The 25,230-nt window shown below is 51.5% G+C and overlaps 2 protein-coding genes and 1 long non-coding RNA gene across 3 annotated transcripts in view; 1 reads left to right on the top strand and 2 right to left on the bottom strand.

Annotated features, from left to right (window-relative positions):
- The window catches only part of KCNK3 (potassium two pore domain channel subfamily K member 3), a 38,128-nt gene extending 31,318 nt beyond the window's left edge, over positions 1 to 6,810 (bottom strand). Inside the window, exon 1 of the mRNA XM_016129052.2 lies at positions 6,379 to 6,810. Within this exon, the coding sequence (XP_015984538.2) occupies positions 6,379 to 6,661 (283 nt within the window). The 5' untranslated portion in view covers positions 6,662 to 6,810. The remainder of the gene's footprint in view (positions 1 to 6,378) is intronic.
- On the bottom strand, positions 1,270 to 6,306 carry LOC118605192. The gene is made up of 2 exons (XR_004951972.1): positions 2,088 to 6,306; positions 1,270 to 1,429 (listed from the first exon to the last, which is right to left on the bottom strand). It is a non-coding gene; the product is annotated as an uncharacterized LOC118605192 (long non-coding RNA).
- Positions 6,811 to 10,195: 3,385 nt separating the features above from the next.
- Positions 10,196 to 25,230, top strand: part of CIB4 (calcium and integrin binding family member 4) — an 84,905-nt gene continuing 69,870 nt past the window's right edge. Inside the window, exon 1 of the mRNA XM_016129054.2 lies at positions 10,196 to 10,876. The gene's annotated coding sequence lies outside the window, so the exon portion shown is untranslated. The remainder of the gene's footprint in view (positions 10,877 to 25,230) is intronic.

The raw sequence follows: 25,230 nt of genomic DNA, 5'->3' as shown, positions 1-25,230 counted from the left end.
CAGAGAGGCAGTGGCATCAGCTTGCCCATTGACTGCTCCTTCAATGACCACAAAAGGCATTTTGTCACATGGCTCTCTGAGGACCAGAGGCTAACAGAAGTGTCCAGAGGAGGCCCAGGGCAAGCAGAACAGGCCTGCTGGCAGCTTGATCTCATCTCTCAAAACCTGTGGGAGGCCTAGGAGCATGGATTGAGCTGTCAGTAAACAGGGCTCCAAGGCCAGCTCTGAGGACAAGTGTAAGTGTGACCTTTAGTAAGTCCCTTCTCCAGTCTGAATTTTAGTTTCCACACTGTCAGATGAGAGGGGTGGAGCTAAAATTCTGATTTCTCTTAGGGCTAAATGCTTTATCCATAGCCCGAGGGCAAGTGATCCTGAAGCTGAGGCCACAGCTGAGTGCCCCGCGTGGGCCCTGGTACCCATCCTCCATCGTTTGTGACATTTACATAGAAGGGACGGCGGAGGATCCATGGAGGGGTGGGAGGGCGTGGAGGGCTGCATAGCTCTGTGAAAAGATACTCCCTGGGTGTCAGTCCTGGCACAGGCATTTTATATTTGTAGAGCCCCGGGTCAATTTCTGAACCTCTCTGATCTTCCTTTTCCTTGACTGTAATAGGATGATAATGCCTGCCCTCCCAGGGCTGTTGTGGGAACACAGGTGGTAAGAAATGTCTTGGACATGTTAGAGACACATGGTGGCCCCCTGTGTCTGGGGCAGAGATGAAGGAGCTTGTCCAAGGGTGAGGGCGCGCCCATCCTGGGTCTAGGCTGAGGTTTGCCCAAACTGATAATGAGAGCTGGGTGTCTTCCCTTGCTGCTGGCCGACTGCAGGGAAATCATTTTTACATTTTTTAAATTACAAAATCAACTCACAAATTCACCGTTTGCGCTGCCAGCTGAAAGCTGTTTATAGTGGCGATTTGCACTACATTCATCTGTGCTTGTTTACGTTTTCTTTGAAAATACTTATTGTGTTTGTCCTGTCTCCACTGTGGCCAGGCATGTGTCTTCGATTTCTGTCCTATTCCTGTCCCCTTTTCTTCCATGCGTCTAGCCCCCAACTGTGATGTGTGGGAACTGGATGTGTAGGCAAGAGGCATGGCAGTCAGAAGGACCTCGGATTAAATACACCCACTGTGTAGATGAGTAAACTGATGGTCATACAGGACCAGCGACTGAACTAAGTGGAACTGGAGCTTTTGCCTCCTTCTCCAATCCAGGTAGGTTCGCCTACCACTGTGCACCTCTCTCTCCCTGACTTGTTTTCTGCAGGGGTCTACCTGCTCAGAGAAGGGAGCAGTGCCCCTGAGCCTGGATGTCAGGCAGACTCCAGGCATAGGTGAGCATCTGGTGAGTCTGGGATGTGGCACTGGGATTAGAAGGATTAAAGGAAAGGTGTGGCAGCCTCTGGTCTCCAGTCCCACTGTCTGACCTGTTGGGAAGGAGCAGAGGTAGCTATGGTTACAGTAATTTTTGGGAAACAGCAGTTTCCTCCTGTGGGGGAGGTGAAAATACATGAACAATAATATTAATAACACCAATAACTGGAGAAACTGTTTATTAAGAGCCTATTCTGTAGCAGGTACTTTCTTTACGTTATCTCATTTAATCCTGGAGTGGGAGAGGCAGCTATTATCCTTTCATTTTGTAAATGACAAAACAAACTCAGAGAGACTAAGTAACTTGTCCAAGGTCATATAGCTGGGGGTGCGGGTTGGGGCTGTGAGTGGGAAGGTGGGTTAAGAGATAAACCCAGGGCCTGTGGTCTAAGCCGGTACCTGCGTTCCTGCATCACCCTCAGAGAAGGCTTGTGCGGTGGAAGCAGAGGGGTGGCCTGCGGGCAGGGAGGAAAGAGACGCTGACCCAGAGTGAGCCATGGGACTGTTCCAGGCTGAGCTGCCCCTCCATCCCTGCAGGAAGTCAGCAGAGGACTGGGATCAGCGGAGTGATAAGCAGCTGAGGCTCTGGTGCTAAGGGAGATGGTGGGTCATGAGGAGTGACGGAGAGAACTCGTCTGATCACCCAAAGGCCTAGGTTCTAATCAGGGTTGTACCTGCAACTTACTGCGTGACTTCGGGCAGGTCACTCACCTCTCCGGGTGTTTAGATGATTGCTAATGTCTCCTTTCACTCTTTTATTTGAGGACTCTCGGGTTTGGGGAGTGGCAGGTCACTTCCGCACTTTCCTCTTTTTTGGAAAGTTGTAAGAAGTCTAGCTTCCTTCATGAGTTTCTGGCCTGAATTCACAATCTGAGAGTCCCCGGCCATGTGGCGGTCGATGGGAGCCGGTGCTTGGCTGAGAACAGGCTGGGAGCTGACTAAAGAGAATAGAAGCTTTTCTGTTCCAGCTCCCTCAGCTCATCGATCGCCTGGTCTCTTGTTGCCTTAGAGTCACAAGGATTCTGGGGACCTGCTGTGGGAGAATGGGCACCTGTGAGCCTGTGGCAGTCCCTGCCACATGGTCTGTGTTGGTCAGGGGCCAGGGTGCAGGGGAGCAGCAGGCTGGCTGTAGTGCACTGGGCACGGCATTGTTAGGGGGAAGACAAGCTGTAGCTACCTGGTGCCCTCAAGAAACGAGGGTCCGGGCTGGGTTCTTGAAGTGAGGAAAGACCTGACAAAAGAGCCAGGGCATGGGAGTCAGCAGGGCTCAGGTGAATCTGGGCAGGTGCCTCCTTTTAGTCACAAGGCCATGGGTGAGTCATTTATATTCAAAGTTTCCTCTGCTGAAAAATGTAGACAATAATGTCCATCTTGGCGGGTAGGTAAGGGAATGAAGCGAGGGGGTTCAGATGAAGTGTCTTAGGTAAAGACTACCAAAGAGTAGATATTAAACAGGGGCTGCTATTAGTATCATTGCTGTTGCTGCTGTTAATAATAATAATAATAAATAAAGAGGCATCCTGAACAAGTGGAGGGATTGGGCTTCGCTGCCCTCTGGCTATGTGACTCCCATGCCCCTCCTGAGAGGAGGGTTGGCACCAGTGAATCTCAAAGCTCCTTCCTGCTCTGAAAGCCTCCAGGCTATGAATAGATGGGGCTGGGGCCCGGAGGAGTTTAATGACTCAACAGCTAGAGAGTTTAAGCTTCCCAGAAAAGAGTTTCCGTTTGCATTTGATGAACTTAGGGCCCAACAAAGGAAGGGTTTCCTGGCTGGGAAGCCAGAGATAGAGAGCTGGAGAAATCCTTGCAGCCAGCTGAGACTGTGACTAACCAGGTGAATGACTAACACAGATCCTGCTGACCCTCCACCAATGAAGGCTGCCCGTGGGTGCCCTGCAAGCTGGCATCACTGAGCACATCTTGGTCATGCCAATCCTGGCTGGCTCTGGGCTTCAAAGCATATGGAGGCAGAGGAAGCAGGGAAGAGACCGGCAAGGTGAAAGAGCACTGGGCTTGGAGTCAGAAGATCCAGTTTCTTGCTCTGTGCTGTTCATCAGTGGCATTATTTTGGGAGAGTCTTTTCCCCTCCCTGAACCTTCATGCCTTTGTCTGTGCCATGGAGCTAGCAATACCTGCTCTGGTAACTCCTGAGCTATGAAGGCTGGGACTTAAGAGATGAGATGTAAGTGCATTGTGATCATTAAGGTACTGAATAAATAAGAGGTTCTGTCATTATTCTATCCCAATGGGATTCCTGGTGTGTCTCAGGAGGCCCATTTGGGTCCCCAAAGGGCTCAAGTAGACAGAGGCTGCTGCCTTTGGGTTTTGGGTCAAGATCAGTCTGATATAGGGCCCCTTCCAGCCATCTGATCACAGCCCAGACAGGCTTTTTTTTTTTTTTTTTTTTTTTTTTTTTTTTTTTTTTTAGAGCAGAGAGCCTGTGGACAGCTTCCAGCCAGGTAGCACAGCCAGAGTGAGAGGTGACAGAAACCCAGGGACAGTTGGGTGAGGCAGGAAGTGGACCATGCTGGTCTGGGGTCCCCACAGAACTAAGGTGGTGCTCTGATGCTGTCTTTCTTTCCTCTTGCCCAGAGCTTTATAAATAAATAATCACCAGAACCACACTCTGTCTGCCTCTACCCCCAGGTTTTAGCATCTGTCTTGGTGAGAACTACAAGCACTTTGGGAAATGGCAGGGATGGAGGGGAAAGATGATGTCCTTTCATTTTGGGACACCTTAAGCCCATCATCAGTAGCCTTCTCTGACAGCTCACATGTGCCGCCGGACACTGTGCCCGCACAGGGAGCACAGAGATGAGAACCACAGAGCCCTGCCCATGTGGAGGTTAATTATAGTGTGGTTAAAGAAACAAAGCACATCCCTTAAAATGTAAATAACCGTGAGAAGAGCCTCCATGGTCACCCAGGTCATCCTGACTATAAGCCCTGCAGTTGTCCAGAGCAGTGGCTTGGGATGTTCTGGGAGACTTTAAAGAGGAAGTAGGGTTTGAGCTGGACCTGGAAGGTTCACTTAGACAAGACAAATAGAAGACAAAGAACAGGTGTTCCAGACAGGCACACTTAAGGATTCTCAGGGGACAGTTTGGCTGCCCCTTACATGTCAGTAAGAAGTGAGAAATGAAGTTAGACATATACACTGCAGCCAGGTATGGAAGTCCTTAAAATTTCAGATAAGGAGCATGGACCAGATTCCATGGTCAGGGAGAGCAAGTGGGGCTTCCGAGAAGGCTATTGGTATGGTCAGAGCTGTGCTTTGGGGAGAGTCTTTCTGGCAGCATTGTCCAGGAGAACTTGCCCCATAAGGGAATGAGGCTGGAGGCAAGGAAATCAGTTGGGAGGTTACTGAGGAGCTGAGGAGCAAGGGACCATGTGACTGAGAAAGAAAAGGGGCATGTAGCCAAGGGCATGATGAGTAGAGCGAGGGAGAGGGAAGGCCAGAGGATGTTCAGTGCTCCTGAAACCCTGGCAGGTGGCAGGGAGATTGAAAAGGGGAGGAGACTGCAGACCAAATGTGGTCTGGTCCTTCCGGGGGAAGCAGGGTGCTCTTTGGGCTGGCCCGAGTCTGATGATCCTGCCCTAAAGTCACAGGATCAGCATGACCCAGAGGTGCCCCACTTGGGCCACATCCACTCCTGGGGCCCTTTTCTTCCTTTTCCAAGAGAAGAATCCAGAAACCACTTGGCATAGCTCCCTGTGGTCCCCAGAGAGCTGTGGAGTCTCAGCGTAGAGTCCTGCAGTGGATAGATTGCAGGGACAGTATCCAGTCCTGCCTTTGACCCTCTCGACTCCTGTTGACTCCCAGGAAAACACTGCCATCTTGTCATGGGCTATGCCAAGTGGCAGTGAGCCCCTGGGAGCTCAGCCAAGGCAAGAAGGAGACCAGAGGGAGGAGAGAGAATGGAAAAGATGGAGGAAACAGCTCCTGGGGGCGTCCCCGTGGGCTTTGGGGGAAGGCGGGGTGGGGGCACGCCAGGGTTTAGAGGAGCCCTCGAGATCATTTCGGCCAACTCCTGGTGTCGTCTGGAGGTGAGCCTGAGACCCAGGCAGGGGAAAGGACTTGCCCAAGGTCATACAGTGGGAGAAGTGATGGAGCTGGGCTGGAATCATGGTCTTAAGAGCGGATAAGGTGTTTACGACTGTCTAGACTCTTTTGAACAACACATCAAGGGCCTCCCTGGAGATTTCTGTCCTGGACATCCACTTGTGTGCCCTGCGTGTGCGTGCGTGTGCATACGTGTGTGTGTGTGTGTGGCTTCCTACCCTGTGGTTGGCCTCGGCTTGTAGAAGAGAACTGAGGCCGTTCTTATGAGGTGACTGGGACAGCAGAGGGGAAGGCGGACAGGGCTGGATCTGTCTTCCAGTACCAGATCTGCAGCCCTAAGAAAATTAAAGGCAAGGGCTGCTGGTGCATAAACTCAGGGAACTGGGGACACACACACACACACACACACACACAGCTGCAGTTATAGGGTGTTTCAGGCGCTCAGAGTATCAGAGTAGCCCGGAGTGCCACGGAGTGCCGAGCACCTGAATCGAAACGTCTCCCTAGAGCCCCAGCCGGTGTAGACTCGCCGTGCGCACAAGTCCATCTGCAGGGGCACGGAGGAGTAGCGCGCTCCCCGCCACCTACACTCAGCGCCTTGCTCCAGGGCCTGGCCGGGCCACACCCCTCCTTCCCAGCCTCCGCCAGTGGTTCCTGCCCCCTCTCACACACTTCGGAGTCCCTTGGGGCCCCGCGCAGCCTAGCAGGGACAAGTTAGGGCTGGCCTGGCCGGAGAGTCAGATCCGGAGCCAGGAATCGACGCCTCCCCCGAGTCCTGTCCCCTTGGAGCAGACACGCCTGGCTGAACTCGGGTTCCTGGGAGCGCGGGGTTCGGCGCCTAGACCCTCTCCCGGGGAACCTCTCTGCCCCAGCCGGCGCTAGACTACCAGCCCCCGGGTCCCCACGCCCCCCTCCCCTCCCCGCCCGGCGAGTAGTTACCGATCGTGGTGATGACGGTGATGGCGAAATAGAAGGAGCCGGCGAAGCGCCACTGCACGCCGGCCTTGTGCGGCTTGAGGCGCAGCACGACGCGCTCGAGCTCCTCGTAGCCGCCCTGGCTGAGGTTGTAGCGCGCCCGCAGTTCCTGCTGCCGCAGCTCCAGCCGCTGCCGCTCGATCATCTCGGGCTCCGACTCGAGCGCGTCGAAGACCGCGGCGCCCACCAGCAGGTAGGTGAAGGTGCACACGATGAGCGCCAACGTGCGCACGTTCTGCCGCTTCATCGTCCCGCCCGGGCCGCCGCCGGCCCCCCGGCGCCCCCGGCCCGCGTCCCGGCCTCGGCCGCCGCTGCTGCTGCCCCGGAGACGGCCTGGGGCATGGCTGCGCTCGCCGCTCCCCGCGCCGGGCACCCGCTCTGCGCCCCGGGGCCGCCGCCGCCAACGCCGCCGCTGCCGCCGCCGCCGCCGTGGAGCTGTCCCTTCAGCACCACCCACCGCCCTCCTCCGCCTGGCCCCGCTCCCGCCCCCCGCCCCCCGCCCGCAGGCCGCCGCCTCCCGCCAGCCCTCCCGCCCAGCCAAATAAGGACTGGGGAGACGCGCCGAGGGAGGGAGGAGGGGGGCTGGCGGAGGGGGAGGGGCCGGGGAGCGAGCGGGAGAGCCGCAGGGAAAGCGGGCAGGACAGAGAGAGAGAGAGAGAGAGAGAGAGAGAGAGAGAGAGAGAGACCAGGGAAAGAGATAACTAGACAGAGAAACGCATATAACTAGAGGAAGAGACAGAAAAAGAGGCAGAGGGGTGTGTGACAGACCGTGAGATAAAACCAGAGATAGATTCATAGACACAGAAAAAGAAGAGGCACGCAGGAAAATACAGAGCTCGAGAGGCAGAGAGCAGCAGACCATGACAGGGAGACCTGGATACCTGGAGATAAACCGATAACAGAAACAGAAAAGCAAGGAAAGGGAAAGGAAGAGGCAGAGCGAACTCCCACCCCATCCTCATCCCCCCACCTAAGTCACAGTATGCTATAGCCGGAAGGGACCTTTGGCCTTGCTGTCCTGCCCTTTATTAGGTGGATGAGGAAACTGAGGCACAGAGAGGTGGAGTGACATGCAAGGGCACACAATGAGTTAGTGTCAGCACTGAGATTCAGCCAAGCTTTCCCTCCTCCCAGGCCACTCCCCTTCTCTGGACCAGGCTGCAGGCTGTCTTAGAAACAGGAGGACACAGCTGTGGACCTGGGTACACATGGGCTATCACCCGAGGGAAAGCTGTGCTCTCGTAAAATGTGTCCCTTCCCAGGTCAGCATGGTTCCTGGAACTGGCTGAGAAAGCACAGGCTAGTAGCCTACGCTAGGCCAGTAGCACCCAGTCCCAAGGGCTTCTGCTTTACTCTTGAGGGGCTATTGGGCTGTCTTGACATCCATGGCCCCAGTCCTACATGACCAGACCAATCTGGGAATGGGCTGAGCTGCCAGAAACAGCACTGGACACCACCTTGGGGCATCCCAGCAGACCTAGGATCTAGCTGAAATAGGGCAGGTGGGCCCCAGATTGAAAGGCTTGCTGACAGACTGGAAGAACCAGGAGGCTTCCCTATGGCTCAGTTTCTTTATTTGTCAACATGATGTCAGTGGTGGTGAGGAAGGGCAGGCTGTGAGACCTCAGACGAGGCGTCACTGCCCCTCTCAGAGTCTTGCTTCCTTATCTTTTGGATGAGGTGCCATGGCAGATGATCCCACAGGCCTTACTTTAGCGCCAAACAACTCCAGACTTGGATGGGCTGAGTGAGCAGAATGATTGGAATGCAAATCCCACTGCCAAGGAAGGTCAAAAAGTCTTTCACGGGACGCTGGCATGGGCCATGAGGAGAGACATGGAAGAAGCCCCAAGACCCCTGACTGAGGATAGGCTCAGGAGGCAGCCAGCCAGAAGTGAGAACACTGTCTGCCAGCATCCTGGGCTGGCCTATCACTGCTGGACATTGCACTGCTTTTTCTCCCAGGAGTGCCACCAACCCATTGCTTCCTTCAACTATTCATGCACCAAGTATATATCAAGCATCTGCTGTGTGTCAGGGTAGGCATGTTACATTCATTATAGATGGGAAAACTGAGGCTAAATGCAGTACAGAGATTCACCCAAGGTCATTCAGCTGAGAAGAGAGACTTCAGTCTGCCTTCCATGCTCTCCTCCATCATAACTCCTCAAGCCTCAGTTTTTCAAGTTTGTGAATAGGATAGCTAATTAAGCTAGCTCTTGAACAGATTGTTGTGAAGGGTCAAAGGAGAACACATGTGTGCAAATCAGACAATATGAGGCTCTAGGTTCTATAACATCTTATTTTCCCTGAATAGTCAGGTCTCTGGCCAGAGCTGGGTGGGGAGGTCTCAGATTCGTGGCACATTTCCTCCCCTGATCCCATCCCCCAAATGCCTTTGATTCTTTAGAGACGCGAACTTTCTGGCCATGAACTCAGCTTATTGCAGGCTTTCTACCTTGGAATCGTCTGGTTCTCTGGAATAAAAGTGCAACCTTCCCTGGCTTCCCTGGGGTTGGAGTAGAAGTTGGGTCCTGTGCTCCTGGACACAAACCCCCTCCCTCAGAAGCTAATTTTCCCAAAGTTGTTCTGGATGAGCGGGGGGCTCGGCAGACCTGGTTTTTCAGTGTGAAAGCTTGTGTGTTGAGGGTCTGCTTGCTTCTGGCTGCCAGTCTGCTGTGTAGATGAAAGGTGATATTATGAATGAAAGAGGTTTGGAAAAGAGAAAAAGCTGTCTTTAGGGGCAGGGCATTTATTATTAGTTATGATAAAGCTTGTCCTCACAGCACTTCAAAATTGAAAGGACCTTTAGAGATCACCTAGACCAACACTCTTATGTTACAGATGAGGAAACCAAGGCTCAGAGAATAGGAAGGGAGTTGCCCAAGGTCACACAGTGGGGGAGGGGGACTCAGGACTCATGCACTATTGTTGGGGTCTTTCCTGTAGCCCCCATTATGTATGAGATCAGCACACTTGCCAGTAGGGAGAGCATAGCACATCCACAGTGCTCCTGGAGCCCAAGAGGGCAGCCTGGGCCTCCTCTTCCTGCCCCTCCTCCCTCCTTTCTCTTAAGAAGGGAGGGCTGGTCCGGGGATTCAAGCTGGTGCCAGCTGAGACTTCTAAGTAGCCCCTGAGACCTTCAGGCAAGAGTCCTATTGGCTCACCTTTGACCTGGGTGGGATTGTGCAAAAGACTTCACAGCCTACCCCACTCCCTTCCATCCAGGAGATCTGCCTGCACCTGACAGGGATGCCCCACTCTCTGCCCAGGGCCCAGTGTCAGGAAGCATCTCTATCAATCTCACCTGTTATACAGGAGGACTGCCCAGCTGTGGCTTCTCCATGTTCTTCTATTTCCAACCCCCCCCCACCCCCCCAATTCATTGATGACTTAGTGAAGAAAGCTTTGGGCCAGTTAAAAGATTTTTTTTTTTTTTTTTACATCTCTCAAATCATGATACTGATCAGCCTTCTGTGTGATTTTTGGAAATCCTGTTCAGTATAGAGGACACAAGGTAGAGAGACAAGAAATCTGGGCTGGGTCTGCTACCTGCTTGGTGTGGGACTTGGGACCAGTCACTCCTCCTTGGGCCTTGGTTTGCACATCCATAAATGGAAGGTTTGGATGAGAACATATCTATGATCCCTTTGTTTATAATATCCTATGACCTTCCTGGCCCGCTTTCGCCTCCCTAGTTCTTCTAAGAATCGGGTGAAAAGAGGTCCGGCCACTGCTTTTAAGACTTTAGTTTATGAGGAAAAGGACGCAATTAGAGTTAGGATAAACGATACCGAATCTAATTATCATTAGTCGTTACATATTATTATGCATTAAACATTATGCACGTATTATTTTTCAGCTCTATCTTCTACCCCATTTCTCTCTAAGCTCTAGACACATCCTAGTACTTTCATGCTTCACTCCTGGCGCACATGGCTCCCTAAGCTGAGATGCTGGCCCCTCCACTTTCTATCTGTCGAACTCCTTCTCAGGCGTCAAGACCCAGCTCAAAGTCCACTCCCTCCATGAAGCATTCCTCAGTTACCGCAAGGCAAAACTTCTGGTTCCTTTGTGCTTCCAAGACACCTTGTCTAAGCGTCAATTCGGTAGATATTCCTCCTGCCTAGAAGATTAGTTGGCTCTTTCATATTTGTCTCCCCCCAGGCTCCTTATCGTCTCCATGGTGGAGAACTGTCTCACTCACTCTACGCCTTCCTCAGTGGGGAGCACAGTCTTTTGCACATCGGAGTTGCTCCGCATGTTTTCTTGTGTACTCAGTACACAGTGAAGGGCTTAAAGCATCCTATATTTGCTGGGTTAGAGACCAGCATGTCAGCAGGGAGAGGGGCACAGACAGGCAGAAAAACCTAGCAATCTGCTTCTGTGACTCTTTGCAGACAGAGACTTCTAAAGGTGGAGCAAGCCCTGCTTGATGTAGGAGAAGAGGATGAAGACAGATGTGAGTGTCGGAAGGCCCAAAGAAGTGTGCGGAGAAGGCATTGAACCAGGAGTCCAGATACCTGGTGCTTGGTCCCAGTGCTGTCACCAACTACCAACTAACTGGGGGCACTTGAAAGACTTGCATGGCCTCTCTGGGGCTCTTGTCCTTTGCTACAGAAGAAAGAGTTGACTACCTCAAAAGATCCCTTCCTGCTCTGACATTCTGTGAAGTTAATGACAGACCTGGCCCTGTGACCAGCAATTCTCATTCTGTAATGGCCAAGAATATGGTCTGAAGGATAAAGGACTCAGAGCCCTCTCTGTCCACTACTTTTAAGTCTCCCTTTATTTGGTCAGAGGGTAAGGGCAGTGGGGAGAGAGGTAAGGAGTGAAAGAGCTGACCCTGAATCCGATAAGCCAGGTTCAAATCCTGACTCTATCAATCACTAGCTGGATTGGAGCCTCACATAAAATTCTGGTCCATCCTGTCTAGACCAAACCATAAGCTCCGACAGGGCAGGAAGAGGGTCTTACTCATCTCTGTGCCCCACAGTCCTTCATAAAGCACCTGACTCTGAGGCACTCTATAAACACTCCTCGGTCTGTTCCTGTAGGTCTGGCTGTGCCAGGTAGGTTGTCATGGCCTGGGGTCCACGGTTCACTGTTGGAAGGAATGTCCAGAGCCATCTCAATATCAAGCCAGGGGCACACCTGGTGAGCCCAGGACCTGCAATAGAAAATCAGGGGAGTGGCTGACACAGACAGCTGCACCAGGGAGTGTGGCTTCCAACAGCCAGTTGATGAAATCAGGGTGGTTAGTGTATGGCCGAGGTGTTTCTTGGTGTGTCTCTATGGGGAGAGGCATGGAGGATTAATCAGGATTTACAGAGCATAACTGGTCCCAGTGCAGCCGGCTTGCATTTGTCAAGAGACACTATTTGTTTAACATCTCAAGCCCAAACCAAACACAAAAGTCAGCTGTTCATAAAGGAGAGGCTCTGGGAGCTGCTAGGGAGACAGCACCATGCTGGGAGGTGGACACCTGGCTCTGTTCTCAGCCCTGCCCCAGATGAGCAGTGCAACCAGCTTGGGAAGCAGGCTTGGGTCTCCTACTAGTGAAAATAGGAAGCAGCTGGTCTTCACGGAGCTGTTGTGGGGCTCAGGCTTGCTCCATTCCTTAGCAGAAAGCCTTAGTCCAAAGTCGGCATCCACCACATTTGATGGACCCCTGCCCTTAGAAAGGTTCTCCCCGCCGCCTCCAGCTCTGATTCTGAATACTATGCTGAGATGAGCATCCTTGCATTTGTGTCTTTAAGAACCAGCAGGGAATTTTTATTGGGACACATACCCAGAAGTGTCACAGTGCTTATGCCCACTGCCTGTCCAGGCTTCTCAGCTTGCTGGGCCAGAGCTGGGACTTGAGCCCAGCTATTGTGACTTCCAAACCTTAGCTACAAGATAAGTTCCCTGAACTTGCCCCCCTTCCTGTTGCAGAAGTTAAGGCCCTTAAACCTGTCCTCTGCAGAGATTCTGAAACAGCCATGGCCTGTGTTCCCTGACAAACATGTGAGCCTGGAGGTCCAGTCAACAGCCTCACAAATCTTGAAATTCTTCTTTGCACGTTTATGGCTTTTAAGAAGCAAGCAGAGGCAGCCTTTTCTCAGCACCAAATACAATAATCATAATAGCACTTGCAATGATTAGTCAGCCAGTGAGTATTGAGTGGTGCCTGTGAGTGTGCACGGCAGTGTGTGTGTGTGTGTGTGTGTGTGTGTGTGTGTGTGTGTGTGTATGTGTACTCTATCTGTGTCTGGGTCTGAGTAGGGGCGAGGGCAAGAGGGACGACTTTACTCCCAATGAACGCGTTTTAGGTGTCTTTCCTTTAGTGGAGGGGCTTTGTCTCCATCATGCCACTCCGTGTGGAGCGTCCTGTTATGGCTAAGGTCACACTTCTTTCTCCTGGGAGAGAAATCCTGACCCGCCTAGTCCCCACTGCTGGGCTCCTGGCCGTGCTGGGAGAGAGGAATTGACAACAGAATCAGGTTCTAGGCCTTCCAACCAGACTCACGAGGGTTCTCGCCAGCGTGATATATATGGCACAATCAAAGGGACTTGGGATATTCCGCCTATAGAAAAGATACAAGGGACATGTTAGCTGCCGCATGCAGGAGGGATTGATTAGCTTTGCTCTGGGCGACCTAGGAGCATCCGGTAATCTGTGAGGAGATGCTACGGTGAGAACTTTCAGCTCAAAGTAGATGGAACTTTCTCTATGCTTCCGGGAAAAGAATGGGTTGCCCAGGATGCAATGAGCTCCTGAAAAATAGAGGTATGCAAGCACAGAATGACTGATCCCTTGGGTTGAGGCCATTTTAGAAGGATCCAAGGAGCTAGTGCAGTTCTTGGCACAGAGTAGGTCTGCAAAATGCCTTTGGATTTGATTGCTAAATGTACTGGGTTTGGGGCTGGACTAGATACCCTTTGTGGTTCAGCTGGGCTCGGTTTAACATTTATGGAGCAGTCCCTCTGTGCCAGGCTCTATGTTCCTCCAACCGGGAAATTCTGCAATCCCCTGGCCCCAGGGAGGGCTGCACCTGGAATCCTTGCTGAGTATTCACGGCACTGCTTTCTCTCACCTCTCCCTCTTCCCACATCCTGCCCAAAGCACCCCCCACCCCCTTTTCCCCAACACCCTGCTGCCTGCAGAGGCCCAACTCTCACAGGTCGGAGTAAGGGCCTGGAGGCTGGAGGACTCCAGCAAAGGAAATGGGCCTCTGGCAGGCTAATTACTGGGAGCTGATTCTATTAAGCAGATAGCTCGCTCTAGGCAAAGCAATTACATCTAATCAGCCCCTTGCAGCAGTCCAAAGGGACAGCCGTTTGAGCCAGACACATGCGGGAGTAGGAGCATCAAAACAGCCTGGGGCTCAGACCTGGGCAGGCAAGTCTGAGGCCAGGGGCTGCTCAGAAAGTGGTCCCCTGGCCCCTCCCCCAGGCTGCCCAGGTCTCAGGCCGCAGTGGGCCTGGAGCACCAGTGAAGCGACACTGACTGGAGACTCAGAGACCCGGGTGGAGACTCAGCTTCGCCACTAATTTCGCTGGGGAGAGCACTCCTTTGACCCGAGCCTCCGTTTCCCTGTCTGTCAAATGAGTAAGATGGACCAGAGAGGATCCATTCCAAGTCAGACACTCCAGTGCATCTCAATAATGTATTGCATACTTAAAATTTTTCTAAGAGGAAAGAGTTTATGCTAAGTGTTCTTATAAAAATAAACCAATAATAATAAAGAGGGGAGAAGGAACGTTTAGAGGTGATGGATATGTTTATGGCATGGATTTTGGTGACGGTTTCATGGATGTATACTTATCTTCAAACTCGTGTTGTATACATTATGTACAGCTTTTTGTATGTCAATCATGTCTCAATATAGTGGTTAAAAAAAAAAAACACAAACAGAAACGCAACTCTATCTAGTCCATCTGGGTTGGATTCTAGTCCAGGCTAAAATGAACTGAGCAGCTAGAGAAGAAACTATCTGAAATCCTCAAACATGGACAATACATGGTGCAGGACCTAATTTAATGTTTTAAAAAATAACTGAAAACATATATTTTTAAAAAATATAGATGTCTTCTTGGCATTTTTTTTCCTCTAGAAATTTAATAAAATGTGTTTTCCCAAAAAAAACAGCCATGATTTGTTTGACCATGATCCTGAGTCCTCGATCCTTCGAGGAAGTTGGGTCATGTTAGAGTGGAAAGAAATGAGCGAGGACCCTGGAAATGAGGGGGTGATGAGCAAGATGGAGACAGATGGGACCCTGGGCCATGACGGTGCCCCTTCCCCCAGTGCTGGCTCCCCTCCTCTTGAAAGATTTTTGGACACTGTCAGGATGCTGAGGAGGGATTTTTAACATCATTCCCTTCCAAAGCTGCAATTCAAGGATTCTGGGTCAGTACTAAGCAACTGGTGTAACCCAAACTCTCCAGACTAGCAGCCTAGTGGAGGGGACCAGAAACCAGAAGACCTCTCTTGTGACCAGCTAAGAACCGGGCAAAGCATCACCCATCTCTGCGCCTTCATTTCCTCCTCTATACCACGAGAAAGCGAGGAGAGCAGTCTCCACGTGGCCTCATTCACACAGTGGTTGGGCAACTCCGAGTAAGATGATGGATGTGAAACTAAGGCTAATTAATCTATTAAAAGATGAGATTGTAAACTAAAAGCCTTCTGTACAGCAAAGGAAACCATTAGGAATAGGAGAAAATATTTGCAAATCATATCTCACGAGGGTTAATATTTAAAATATACAAAGAACACATGCAACACAATACAGAAAAAAACCCCAAACAATTCAAATATAAGATGAACAGAGGATGTGAATAAAAAGACATACAAATGGCCAACAGGTACATGAAAAGGTGGTCGACATCACTAATCAGGGAAATGCAATTCAAAACCACAGTGACATATCACCTCACACCTGTGAGAACAGCTATCATCAAAAAGGCAAGAGATAACAAGTATTGGCAAGGATGTGGAGAAAAGGGAACCCTCGTGCACTGTTGATGAGAATGTAAGGTGATACAGCCACTATGGAAAATGATGTGGAGGTTCCTTAAAATTTTTTTAAATAGCATTACCATATGATCCAGCAATCCCTCTTCTAGGTATGTATCCGAAGGAAACAAAATCATTATCTTGAAAAGATATCTGCACTTCCATGTTCATTGCAGCATCATTTACAAAAGCTAAGACATGGAAACAACTTGTGTCTATTGATTGGTAAATAAAGAAAATGTAGTACATATATACAATGAAATATTATTCAGCCACAAAAGAAGGAAATCTTACCGTTGCAACAACATGGATGAACCTTGAGGGCATTATGTTAAGTGAAATAAGTCAGACAGAGAGGACAAATACTGTATGAACTCACATATGTGTGGAATCTAGAAAAGAAAACTGAACTCATGGATACCGAGAACAACAGATTGGTGTTTGTCAGAGGCGGCATGGGTGGGTTGGGGCAAAATGGGTAAAGGTAGTCAAAAGGTACAAACTTTCAGATAAATACATCCTGAGGGTCTAATGTACAGCATGGAGGCAAAAGTTAACAATACTGTATTGCATATTTAAAAGTTCCCGAAGGAAGTAGACCTTAAAACTTCTTATAATAAGAAAAAAATTGTTACTATTTGTGATGAGGGATGTTAACTAAATTTATTGTGGTAATCATTTCACAGTATATACACATATCAAATGATTACATTGTACACCTGAAACTATGTCAATTATACTTCAATAAAAAAATTTTAAAAAAGGTCAGATTGTTATTAACAGCTGGGACCAAGGTCTTTCTCTCCAACCCAGCCTTTCCCTGTGTTCTGATTTTCATGGCTGTAGCTTTGAGAGCAGGGTGGCCTTGCTGGAGCAGACTTGGGGGCGGGGGGCACCTGACTTCCAGCTCTCCCTGGCCTTGGTGATCTCGGATGACTGGTGCTCATGTAATTAGACAAAAGCCTTACCTGACCTCAAGGAGTCCTGGTGCTGACTGACAACCAGTCGCTTTGCAAGGGCATCCGCTTTATTCACTATATTATTCTGGGAGCTGAAGGAGGGCAGGCTGGATCGGGAGGTTTTGGGAAAGCCTGGAGCGCCAGCCTAAGCAATCTGCACTGCTTCTTAGAGTCAGCGGAAGGACGTGGAGGGTGCTTGGGCAGGGCCGGTCCACAGCGAGCTCCCGGCCCTCAGAACCAAGCCTGTGTTCCTGGGCACAGTCTCCTATTTTGCGTGTTCTGCTTGGCCCATCTCTCTTGCCTCATCCCTCTTGTTCTACTTAGGGGTCTTTTCAGCAGCCCATCTTTGTCCTTTGCAGTTCCTCCAGATGCTCCAGGCTCTTTCTTGTCTTTTTGCCAAAAATGCTTCATTATACCGGAAACATAGATGATTGCACTTATATGTGCTCCCAATAGCCCTTGAAATAGCAGCATTCCCATTTTACAGAGGAGTAAACTGAGGCTCACAGTGGAGCCATTTGTCTAATAGATGACAGATCCAGGATTCAAACCCGGATTGGTTTGACTCCAAAGTCTGTGTTTTCACTCCTATCACGCTCCCGCTCAGAAATGATTGAGAGCAGAGCTGGGCGGCAATAAGGGAATAGAACAGAAGGTGCGATCAACAGGGCCTGGCACAGTTAGAGCTTAAAAACTAGCGGCTGTGTGAATAAATGAGCAGCTAAGAGAGCATGGCTGTAGGAGTGACCTGAACCCAGCACCTGGGTTGGCCCCAGGAGAGACAGCTGCTTGACTCTGCGTGGGAAACAGAGAAGAACTGTAGGGGAGGCTGAGTGACTCCAGCTTGCAAAGGGGCCAGAGACAGGACTGTTCATGAACCAGCTGGACTCGGTGATGGATCTGAGGTGGAGATGAGGAGGCCAAGTTGTCCACGACCCAGTCCTAGCGTGGCGCCCAGGTTCTCAGCCCAGGAGGGACTCAGAAGGGTCTCCACCACCATGCACAGATTGAAGGATGTCTTTGAGCTGGATGTTTGGGAGAAAGGCAGTATCTTCAGGGCACCAAGTGATCTGATGGGGACAGGACCATCCAACCACATGGACGAGGGTTGGTCATGGGGTTGGGTCACCATGGAGAGGCACAGGTGGTACCTGGGCTCTGTGCTGAACAGATCTCAAATGACCCACAGATGGCATGCAGTCTTGTGATCCATGAAACTCACAGCATGTCAGGATGATGGAGATCAGCTGGGAGGCAGTGCTCAGGCAGAGGGCACTGAGCCGTCAGGGAGATGGAAACAGTGATGTCGTTAAAGAACAATGTGGCCAAAGGAATGAGCTGAAGCTTGCTGGATCCAAAAGCACAAATGAGAAAACGGCTGCCAGAAACCCAGGGGTGTCTGATGATGGCCTGACACTGTCCTGGGGGAGGGACCGAGCCCCAGCCTAGAGGCCAAACGGGAATCACCCCATAGGCTCCATGGACGTTTTCTGCCCCCTATACCTTGCTGAGCAAACCATTTGGTCTGTTAATACAGACTTGGTGAACTGACTTCCTGACCAGAGAACTCTGTCCCATTTCAGCCAAGTGGATCCAAGGAGGAAACCGAGAGGCAGAGGAAAGAGCACAGATTCTAGGGCAGGCACTCCCGGGTGGGTCCTGCCCGGCTGTTTAACTGACCTTCCTGAGACGGGGGTTGGGAGGATTAAGTGAGATGTAGGAGCACTGGTCCTTAGGGCAGGACTGGCTGGAGATACCTTCTTCCTTTCCCTTTGTTTCCTCCCTCTTGGATAAGCCCTGCGGGGAACCCATCCCTGTGAAGCCAGCCCTGAGGCTTAAAAGATCTTCCCAGGAAAGGGGCTTCCAAGGTCTGGTCTGAGGTGGTGGTGGGAGGGGGTGTGGGTGGACTGAGCTGATTAGAGGCAGAGACTCACTGAAAATTTAGAATCTTGAAATGAGTTCTGAAGGGAACTTGGGTGTGTGTGTGTGTGCGTGTGTGTGTGTGTGTGTGTGTGTGTGTGTGTGGTGGGGTGGGGTGGGGAGAGATCATCTGGTCTAAATTCCCACTTAACAGGCGAGGAAACAGAAGCCCAGAGAAGGGAGGGTCAAGGGCATGCACCTCGGTGATGGCACTTGGGTCTTGATTGAATTCGAATCCTCTGCTGAGCTTCCTAATAGGCAGAAACCCTGCTTAGGAAGGAGCTGTTGGGGTCCCAGGCAATGGGCAGGACACCAGACTCAAGAGGAACTGGAACCTTCTTTTGTCAAAATTGCTAGAACCCAATTAGCCCTGGGTGGGGCTCCAGTTCAACTCCTGCTTCCCCGTGGGGGCCCAACCTTCTGCAGAGTAGGCGGTTCTCTCTTGGGAGTTTTGGGCCAAGGAGTTGTGGGGTCTGGTGGGCTGGGACTCCAGGAGGTAGCTGATCTCCGGAGGGAACACAAATGGCCACACCAAGGCCTCTGACCACCATCAATGGTGACCCCAGAAATAAACTCTCTTATTTGCCCTGGAACCCAGTTTTAAGGGCACATCCGGTACACAGGTGGTTCCACTGTAACCTCCATTTTTCCAGGGAGAAAGGATGGCCCCAGGCTTCACCCATGCAGTGAAGGAGGGAGATGGGACTCCTGGGTTGTTCCCCACAACACACTGCAGTTCGTGCCCCTTTCTCCTCTCCCTGCACATACCTTCAGAGCCTCCCTCAGGGTTCATGGTTCTTCTCAGCTGTCAGGCCAGGTCCCCTGAATTCCTTTAATGTAAGTCCCACTTCTCATCTCCCGTGGCAGAGCCCTTTCGCTCGCGGGCCAGGCCAACCTTCCCAAGAGTGGAGAGAGGGATGCAAAAAGGGAAGCCCCACGCCTCTGCGCAGAGAGGGAAACTGAAGCATAGCGTCGACCCGAGCCGAGGCCCGGATCCGGGCATCCCCGTCCCCAGGTCCGGCAGGAGGCCTCGCGCTGCGGGCACGGCTGCAGGTAGAGAAGTGCCGTTCTGCTTTCTTAAGCTCCCAGCTGGGACTGAGAACACCAAATCCTCTTTGAAAAACAGATAGGGATTTTTTAAAAACCAAGATACTAACCTTGTGAAACCGGACACACTCGATATAGAGATTAACTTCTTTCCTAAGCATTTTTTAAATTTCTATAAACATCTTAATTCATGCCAATGACATGGCCAGCCTGGATTATGGGTGGATGGAGAGATGGATGGCCTTATCTCAGTCGCACATGCACACGTGTGCATACACACATGGACACACACACACACACACACACTCACACGCACACGTGGAGCAGCAGAAGGAGCAGCAGAGGAACCTGGGCTTTAGTTCCAACTCTGCCATTGAATCCTGGACCTTTGTTTGCTCATCTGTAAAGGGGATGGTCGGACCAGCCACTTCTGATTCCTTCCCAGCCCACTCCTGGAGCTGCTGGGGCCAGTCTCCCTTGCTTATTTCCCTCTCCCTCTCTCAACCCCTGCTTCTCAAGAGCTCTGCTCGGTTCTGAGAGTCTTCCGGCCTGGCGGGGGAAGCATGCATTCTGGCTCTGTGTGGGGGCAGGGCTGCTTTCATGGTTATTTCAGCTCTTCTATAAACACAACGTCAGGATGAAGACCTGGGCCCTTGGCGCGGCCTGCGGGGCCCTTGCAGATCTGCTCCCTCTACCCCTCCAGCCTGGCTCCGAGGTCCACTTGCCCTGCCTCTCTGGGCATTGGAGACTTTGTTCAGGTCTCCAAATCCACCGTGCTCCATCCACGTCAGACCCCACGTGATCTCTACCTCAGCCCAGGCACACTTCCTGTCTACACCTGGCTCATGCCTGCTCCTCTGACAGTCCCTCCCCTAGGGCATTCCTTCTTGACCCAGAATGGTTAGGTTCTCCTTATTCTGTGGACCTCTGGTCCTCTGCCTCCCCAGTGATGAAACACCATCATAAGGAAAAGACCAGTTGCATCTCAAAAATTGGATGTCTGTCTCTCCCACTAGATCACGAGCACCAGGATGGAGGGAATAGGTTGGTGTGTCTATTTGGCTCAACACTATCTCCCCAGATCTGCTCAATGACTGGGGATCTAAATATACTCGTAGAGTAAATGAATGAGTGGCGTCTAAAATTACTCTCTTTAACCACACCTGAGACCAGCCTCAGCAACTTCCGTGAAATTGGGGCATAGAATTCCCTAAAATAACTTCACTCTTCTCTGGGTGGATAGATGACCTCTAAATCTTCCCCCTTTCCCCTCCGGAAGCCACAGATTCTCGAAACCTCAAGTTGCTTTTTCAAATGCATCTCTGACCTGCCGACGTCATCAGCCCAATCAAGCCACAGAGTTCGTATCCACATTTCAGTTCCCTCCACCTTCTTCTGACAAGCTCAAACGTTTCCACACTTTGATTATGTTCTGTTCTTGAAGCTGCAGCCAGCTGCGGTTATTCTGGGCACTGAGGAGGAGGGTAGTTGTGGGCTAACCCTGACTCAGTGAGGACCAGGAGTGAGCTGCTGAGCATCCTCAGTGGCCTCAGGGAGAGGTGGACCACTGCCGTGTCTGGTCCCAGCTGGAGCAGAGGTTATGAGAATCTCTATTTGTCAATTTGGCCAGTGTTCCTCTAGGTATGTTCATGAATGAAGGTTCCTTTCTGCCAAAGAAAGAATCCTGTGCTCAAATGCATTTGGGAAACTCCGAGTATCACTCACAGTTAGTTGTTGTTTGCAAGCATCAGAGGCCAACTATACTGACTTCATGCCTAAGAGGGATTTATTCTATGGACCTTGGGTAGCTCACTGCATCTCCTGCAGTGTCAGAAAACCGCGGTCAGAGGCAAAGCAGCCAGGAACAATGCCCAAAACCATATTGTAGGACTGGCCCCAGGGAGATCCCACTGCTGCCACCACTGGACACAGACGCTTAAGCTTGTGCCACCGGCCCCACGAGTACTGGGCATTGCCTCTAGAATTGTCACCAGTGTAGCTTCTAGAAACAGACTGTAGCTGCTGCCACTGTTGCCGCCACCATCCTTACCAGAATGGGTTCTGCGTAGTCCTTGCTGCTTTGCATCACAAGTTTGGAGTTCAAAGCCTAGAGAAATGCACCTGGTTGGCAGAATGAGGTCGTATGCCTGCACCCTAGCTCAAGAGAGGCTGGGACAATGTGAACGAGCCACTTTTAACTGGAATACTGGGAGGCAGCCACTGCTCCACAACACAGGGGAAATCTCACACGTAGGAAGGGAGAGCAGATGCTCAGTGGCCCCAAAGAGTGACAACTGTTTTCTCACTGCGCACCGTAGACACTTCCCTTGGGAATTTGCACTGCTACAGGGTTTCTCAGTCTCAGCACTGTTGACATTTTGGGCCAAATTTCTTTGCCATGGGGCTGTCCTGTGCATTGTAGGATGTTTAGCAGCTTCCAGGCCTCTACCTACTAGATGTCAGGAGCACCCCTCCAATTATGACAATTAAAAATGTCTAAATACATAGCCAAATGTCCCCTGGAGGATCAATTCACCCCTGGCTGAGAACCACCACTCTAGGAAATATGCAAGAAATTTGCAATATGTTTGAAGATTGTCTTGGGGATAAACCTTTTGGCTGTCACTGCCCACTGCAGCCTCTTGCACAGTTTGACAAAGATCACTCAAGATTCAGGCTCCAGCCCAGCTGGTCTCCGATGCATGAGCCCAGGCTCCCTTGACCAGAGTTCCACACATGTTCACCAGGTAAAGGCCATTATTACAACCCTTACCCAAGGAATGCCCCAAGGTCAAGTCTGCCCTAACCCAGGAAACATTCCACAACTGTGGTGCAGGACGAGAGGTCACAGGCCTTGGAAGGTGGGGCCACCACCTACTGGCCTTGCTTTTGGGAAGGAGCTATTGGAACTGCTGCCTCTAGGCTGAGACAAGGAACATGAGAACATGAGGAAGTATGTGTCTTTGGCAACTCAGTTGTCCATTCTGGAACATTCTGGAGTCTGGAAGTTTCCCCACAGGATGGCTCAGCACCCACTTACAGCTTTATCTGTGGAACTCCTTCATGTGGCTTATGGCATCTCTCAGTGACCTTGGCTCTTGACCTTGGGAAATAGGTATAGTGGAAATATAGTAACGTCAGGGTTAGACAAACCTGTGTTTGATCTTGTGGAATGACCTTGGGCCTGTCCTCCTTCTCTCTTCAATTTCATTGTCTGTGTAGGTTTTTTTAAAAGCATTTTTCCTGCTCCAAAGTTCTAGAATTCTGTATTTTAGGCACTAATAGGTAGCTCCTGGGTGGGGGTCCCTGAAGCCTCCCTGAGAATTGAGGGACCCAATCCTCTGGACCCCAGGATATATCTTCATGGGGCAGGGGAGACAACTGGAATGAAAAGGAAAAAAAAAAAAAAAACAGTTTAAAAATGCCTTGGATTCCTACCAGCCAGAGGATGATGCGCAAATGGAAAATTCCTGCTGTGTGTCAGAGGCCCACCTGGCTCGGGTGACAGACAGCAGATCCAGACACGTAGGCCCTGCTGCCTGTTTAGACAGCATTTTCCTGCCCTGGCCAGAGTTAACCTTGGCCCTTACCAACGCTCACCATGGGAAAGTGGAGAAGGGTGTAGGGTCCTTGCCCAGGCTCAGGAAAGCTCCTGTGTCTCAATAGCTGAGCAGCAATCGAGTGAGCTGCACTAGAAAAGGTGGGGAGTGGGGGGCTCAGGCTCAGCTCCAGTCTGCCCTGAACCTGTCTCTGTGACTCAGGAGTAGCCGTGTGCTCAATCTGGTCCTCAAGGCCCTTGTCTGTATAGTGTGTGAGGTGGACAGGGAGATCTGCAGTGTGCTCACCAGCCCTAGCGTGCCCGTGGTGGAGATACCTACATTCCCTCGGGGTTCCAGGAAGTTGGCTGAGTGGTTCTAATGCAGGCCTTATGGCTCTCAGTGCCCACTGAGGTTTGCTGAAGAGCAGACAGGGCTGATGGACCTGGAGCCCTGAGCCACGGGGGCAGTGTTTGTCCAACACCATTTTGGGGAAAATCCCTGAACCTAGAAACCCTCCAGGGACCAGGACTCCTGCCCTGACGTGGGCTGGGAAGGTCCACGGGCCTCACTAGGCCAGGATAGAGTGGCCCTCAGACTTTGCACAGATCCCATACTCACAGCCTCAGCCATCTGGGGGCGGGGGGACAATACCAGGCCCTCATTAGGGTTAAACTCATTGGCCAAGGCTGGTTTGTAGGTTTCCAACTCTTGAGAATTTGATTGGCAAGTTGGCCCCATGGATTGGCTCCATTCTGAGACCCTGATGAGGCCTGGTCTGGGATAATGGTCAATTCGCCAGGACAATGCCACCTGCGAGATCCTTTAGTAGATGCTACTTGGCCTACTGGACCCACACTCCCATTAATCACTTCTTGGCTCAGGTTCCCAAAGAGAAACTCTCTCTCAATGCCTTTCACCTCTCTCCTGGATGCCAAGAAGATGTGACAAATCTTGACCCAAGGCCTTTGCTGCTTTTGAACTCTGCTGTCCCCAGCCTATCTCTGTCCAGACTACCCCTCAGGCAAACACTTACTGGAAAGCATTGGAATCGCACTGCACACAAACCAGGCCGAGGACAACCCTGGCCCACATGCTCACTCTGGCCAGTTGCTTGACCAGCCCATTGGAGAGGGGTTTCTGGTCCTCGTCCTGGCCTACCCTTCTCTCCTTCTATCCTTCTGTCTCAGGCCAGAGCCCTTTCCCTGAGCTCTCCCAGTCACTCAGAGGAATGGTTCCTGTCTCAGGTCCTAAGTCAGCCCCTCAATGCCAGGTCAGACCCACTGCTGCTGCCAGTGGGTTAGCTCCCGAGGGCAGTTCCAGGATCCCTGTCACTCAGGAATTCCCTTCTCCTGTTTCTTTTCCCTCATTTTTTCCAGTCCGTGCCCTTTCCCCTCTGCATCCCTACACGCTCCCAGGGATTCACGGCACCTGGACATCTCTTTCTTGCCTCTTCTGAGGCCCAGAGTCAACATCACAAAGTGCATCTCAGAAATCCGAGGACACTGCAGGGTGGGTATAGAGAGGAGTGTGTGTGCGTGTGTGTGCGCGCGTGTGAATTCACACGGCCTGGGGATAGGCTTGGTCCCAGAGAGAGAACAATGTTTCCCTTGTCCAAAGGTGCAGAAATGCCTTCTGCTTTCTTCCTCTAAAGTCAGCGAGTACAGGTCCCGAGAAAGCACCCCAACTCCTGGTGGCAGCCCAACTCCTGGTCACACCCTAGAGCAGGGCACGGCTTCCAGAGCCTGAGACCCTCCATGAGGCCTTTCCGTCCCATGCTGCTTGAGTACAGGAGGCTAGAGCTCAAATATCCTAACAGGGCAGGGCGCGGCGCGGGGGTGGGGGACGGGGGGTGGAAGGCGGCTTAACCCTGGAGATGGGTCTGAGCTCTGTGAAGTGTGGGGCGATGTTTGGAAACAATCATCGAAACAATCATCGGGAGATCCGCTCGCTTTTCCAGAGCATTCTTTTGGTCCCACCGCTCAGGATGCATCCTGATTTATGGGGGGCAGGGCTCCAGCAGCTCCAGGAAGGGTTCTAGTTTCTGCCACTTGAGTTCCCAGGAGAGGGGCGGGGGAGCGGCCTATGCTGGAATGGTAGGAGTTAGGAGGTCGAGCGGGCGGAGCCTATCCTAGTACTAGGACTGAAGCAGGTGTGGAGGGCGCTTCCACCTGCCTTTGGCTAGAGACCCAAAGGCAAGAGGAGGCAGGATGGGAGCCCCAAGGCCTGTGGGAGGCAGCGTCCTCAGAGCAGACAGGCTTCCGGGGCCAGCAGCAACTCTCCCTTGTTCCCCTGTGGGGCTGGTTGCTTTTGCTCAGAGACTGAATTTTCTGTCTCAAAGCACTGCCCA

The sequence above is a fragment of the Rousettus aegyptiacus genome, unplaced genomic scaffold (genome assembly GCF_014176215.1).
Source record: "Rousettus aegyptiacus isolate mRouAeg1 unplaced genomic scaffold, mRouAeg1.p scaffold_m13_p_7, whole genome shotgun sequence".
Taxonomy (NCBI): domain Eukaryota; kingdom Metazoa; phylum Chordata; class Mammalia; order Chiroptera; family Pteropodidae; genus Rousettus; species Rousettus aegyptiacus.
This window is presented reverse-complemented; position numbering and strand designations above follow the sequence as displayed.